Raw genomic sequence first — 3,098 nt, 5'->3', positions numbered from 1 at the left:
GAGGGCCCTGAGGCTGTGCTCACGCCCCGCCCCGCCCGGTCCCTGCCGCCCTCAGCTCCGACGCTCCCCGCTACCTCAGCTCGAGCCCCGGCCGCGGAGCCATGGCGAAGCCCCGGAGTCGGCGTCCGTACCTCGCGGTGTGCCTGGTCGCGGCGCTGGTGTCCTTCCTGGCTGGCCTCCTGCTGGGTGAGTGGGGCGCCGCGCCCTCCCTGCACCCTCCCCGCGCCGGCCGCACCCCTATCTGCACCCCGGCCGCACGCCTCCCCCGCACCCCTGTCTGCACCCCTGTCTGCACCCGGGGCCACACTGTCCCCCCAGAGGGACCCAGGGCGCCCGCTGCAGCGCGGGGCTGGCGCCCGCACCCGCCCCTGAGCTCTCCACAGGGCCCTCTCAGCAGCACAACTTTCTGTAGAAACCGAAAATAGTCGAAATTCGAAGTTGTTAGGTTCTCCTTGAGTTTGATCTAGTGTGAGGGTTGTAGAAGAGACAGTTTAGGACGTCACTGTGCATAACAACGGGAAAGATCAATCTGCAGGATCAGCTCCCGGGACCGCGCCGCGCCGCAGGAAACTTCCCTTTCCTGCTGTCTCACACCCACACTTCCCAAGCTCCCCGTGTGCCCCAGCACTGTCACGGTTAGGTGACCTCCTCGGGGGTCCCAGTCTGGAAACACGCACATCCTCAGGGAACACTCACCGACTCAGGGACAGTGATCATCAGAGTTGAGAGTGTTCTGCATTGAATAGGAATCTTTTTTTTTAAAGCACCAAGATTTATGTATTTATTTATTTGCTAGTTACTTGTGGGATTTGCCTTTTTTATTTTGGGAGAGGATTCTTTTCACAATGGATCATGTGTGTGTGTGTGTGTGTGTGTGTGTGTGTGTGTGTGTGCGCGCGCGCGCGCGCTTTTCCCTCAGGCTGGCTTGTCAAGCCTCACAAGGAAACGACCACTACAGAGCGCTATCATCAAAGTTTGCGGTGGAAACTCGTATCAGAAATGAAAGCAGAAAATATTAAGGCTTTTCTTCGGTAAGTTTGTTTTGCATTTTTCACCCTAGAAGTAGTATTTAAAATGCTGCATAGTCAAAAGTGTATGAACACTGGTTACATCCTTTCTTGAAGTCTTTGTGTGAAATAATGCATTTACTCATTAGTTTATGGTTATTTAAAATCTCTTTAAGCCCGTGGTAGAGGAGAAATATGTAGCTTGTTACAAAAGTAGGTGTTTCTTCCCTAACTCCATCTTCCAAAAACTTATCCGGTTGGTTTACTGAGAGACGTTTTAAATTCATGTAACTTTGGACCACAACTGAATGTTGTTCTTTGTTCCTCATGCATGCATTTAATCAGCATATTTCTTCTTTTTTAAACACACCATGTTGTCTTAGGGAAAGTAAAGACTGTGGACTAGTGATTCAGTAAAAAAGAGATCAACACTTCAGATTCTGTCTGCTACAAAGTTGTTTACAGATAGGGCACAATGAAGACAAGAATGATTAGTGCAAACCCTCCAGCTTCGGAGCATGATGAACACTGATATTGGGGGAAATGTTTATCAACTTCTTGGAGCAGTTACCATAACATTTATGTCTGTGTGCAGACTTCTTCACTGGGGTGCCATTTTAAAAAGCAGCTTCACTGAACTATAATTTACATAAAATAAACTGCGTGTCTATACTACCAACAGTTTGAGAGTTTTTACAGATGTATGTTATACTCAGCAAACCAGCTCCTCAGTCCAGTCACAAAGTAATCCATCATACCATCCACAGCTGATTTCTCACGTTAGCTCTGGTCCTAGACAATCACTAGTCAATTTTATGTCACTAGATTTATTTGTGTGTACGGATTTTATATAAATGGAATCACAGCATGTATCATATCTTGTCAGGCTTCCTTCACTCAGAGTAATAATTTTGAGATTCATCCAGTTGTATATGTCATTACTACATTAGTTTTCATTGCCGAGTAGTATTGTATCATGCAGGTGTACTACAACGTATACTTGAGGGGCTTTGGGTTTTATCTATTATTTTACTACGGTGAATGAAGTTTATATAAACATATTTACAGTAAGTCTTTGTGTGGATTCATGTTTTTATATCTCTTGGTATGACTGAAAGGTGAGTATGTGTTAGTTTTGTGTGTGTTTGGTGCCAGGAATCAGACCCAAGGCTCACACATGCTAGGCAATGCTCTACCCCAAGCTGCATCCCCAGTCCTGTGTAGCTTTTTAAGAAAATATAAGAGATGCCAAAATGGTTCTGCCATTTGGCATTGCTGCCCGTCAGTGTCCAGTTGTTCTCCCTCCTGGCCAATTCTTAGTATTCTCAATTGTTTTAATTTTAGCCAAATTAACTTCATTTTACTCACTGATACTATTGCCGAGTAGTGGTGTCTCACTTTGGTTTTGATTTGCATTTTCCTGGTGACTGGTGATATTAAGAATTTCATGAGCCTAGTAAACATTTGTATACTTTCTTTTATAAAGTCTCAGTTCAGACATTTTTTATTATGTATTCCGGGGATAAGCTCCTTGTCAGGCATATGTATTATAAACTTCTTGGGTGGCTAGGCATTTTGTTTTCATGCTATTTTTAAAGGCCAGAAATTTTTTAATCACAGTAAAGTCCATTTGATTAAAATTTTAAAGTTTCCTACTCTTTCTGTTACATGTAAAAATTTTTTTCACTATTCTTTTAGAAGCTGTTTAATTGAACTTTGTACATTTTTTTTTTTTTTCCTTTTTGAGACAGGGTCTATCTGCAGTTCAGGCTGGCCTTGAGCTCACTTTGTATCCCAGGCTGTCTTGAACTTGCAAGGATCCTCCTGCCTCAGCCTCCTGAGTGCTGGGATTACAGGTGTGCACCACCATGTGTGGCCACTTTGTACATTTAGTTCAGTAATCTACTTGAAGTTAATTTCTGTGTATGGTGTGAAGTAAAGTTGATGATATTCTTTTTTTTTTTATTTTAAAGAATAAAAGAAGGATAACATAATAATAGGGGGACTTAGCAAATTACAGACAAAATGGTAGGAAATTATCAATGGTTATCGTTTTACATATTATTGTCTACAAAATAGTTTCTCAGGAAA

At 43.4% G+C, this 3,098-nt stretch overlaps 1 protein-coding gene across 2 annotated transcripts in view; it reads left to right on the top strand.

Moving 5' to 3' along the window:
• The window catches only part of Naalad2 (N-acetylated alpha-linked acidic dipeptidase 2), a 60,670-nt gene continuing 57,572 nt past the window's right edge, over positions 1 to 3,098 (top strand). For both annotated transcript variants that reach the window (XM_013511969.1, XM_013511968.1), the window contains exons 1-2: positions 1 to 186; positions 920 to 1,031. In XM_013511969.1, coding sequence (XP_013367423.1) covers positions 102 to 186; positions 920 to 1,031 — 197 coding nt within the window. In that variant the 5' untranslated portion in view covers positions 1 to 101. The remainder of the gene's footprint in view (positions 187 to 919; positions 1,032 to 3,098) is intronic.

This window comes from Chinchilla lanigera, unplaced genomic scaffold (genome assembly GCF_000276665.1).
Source record: "Chinchilla lanigera isolate Chin_1 unplaced genomic scaffold, ChiLan1.0 scaffold00013, whole genome shotgun sequence".
Classification (NCBI taxonomy): domain Eukaryota; kingdom Metazoa; phylum Chordata; class Mammalia; order Rodentia; family Chinchillidae; genus Chinchilla; species Chinchilla lanigera.
The sequence above is the reverse complement of the archived record's forward strand: the minus strand, read 5'-3'. Positions and strand labels throughout refer to the sequence as shown.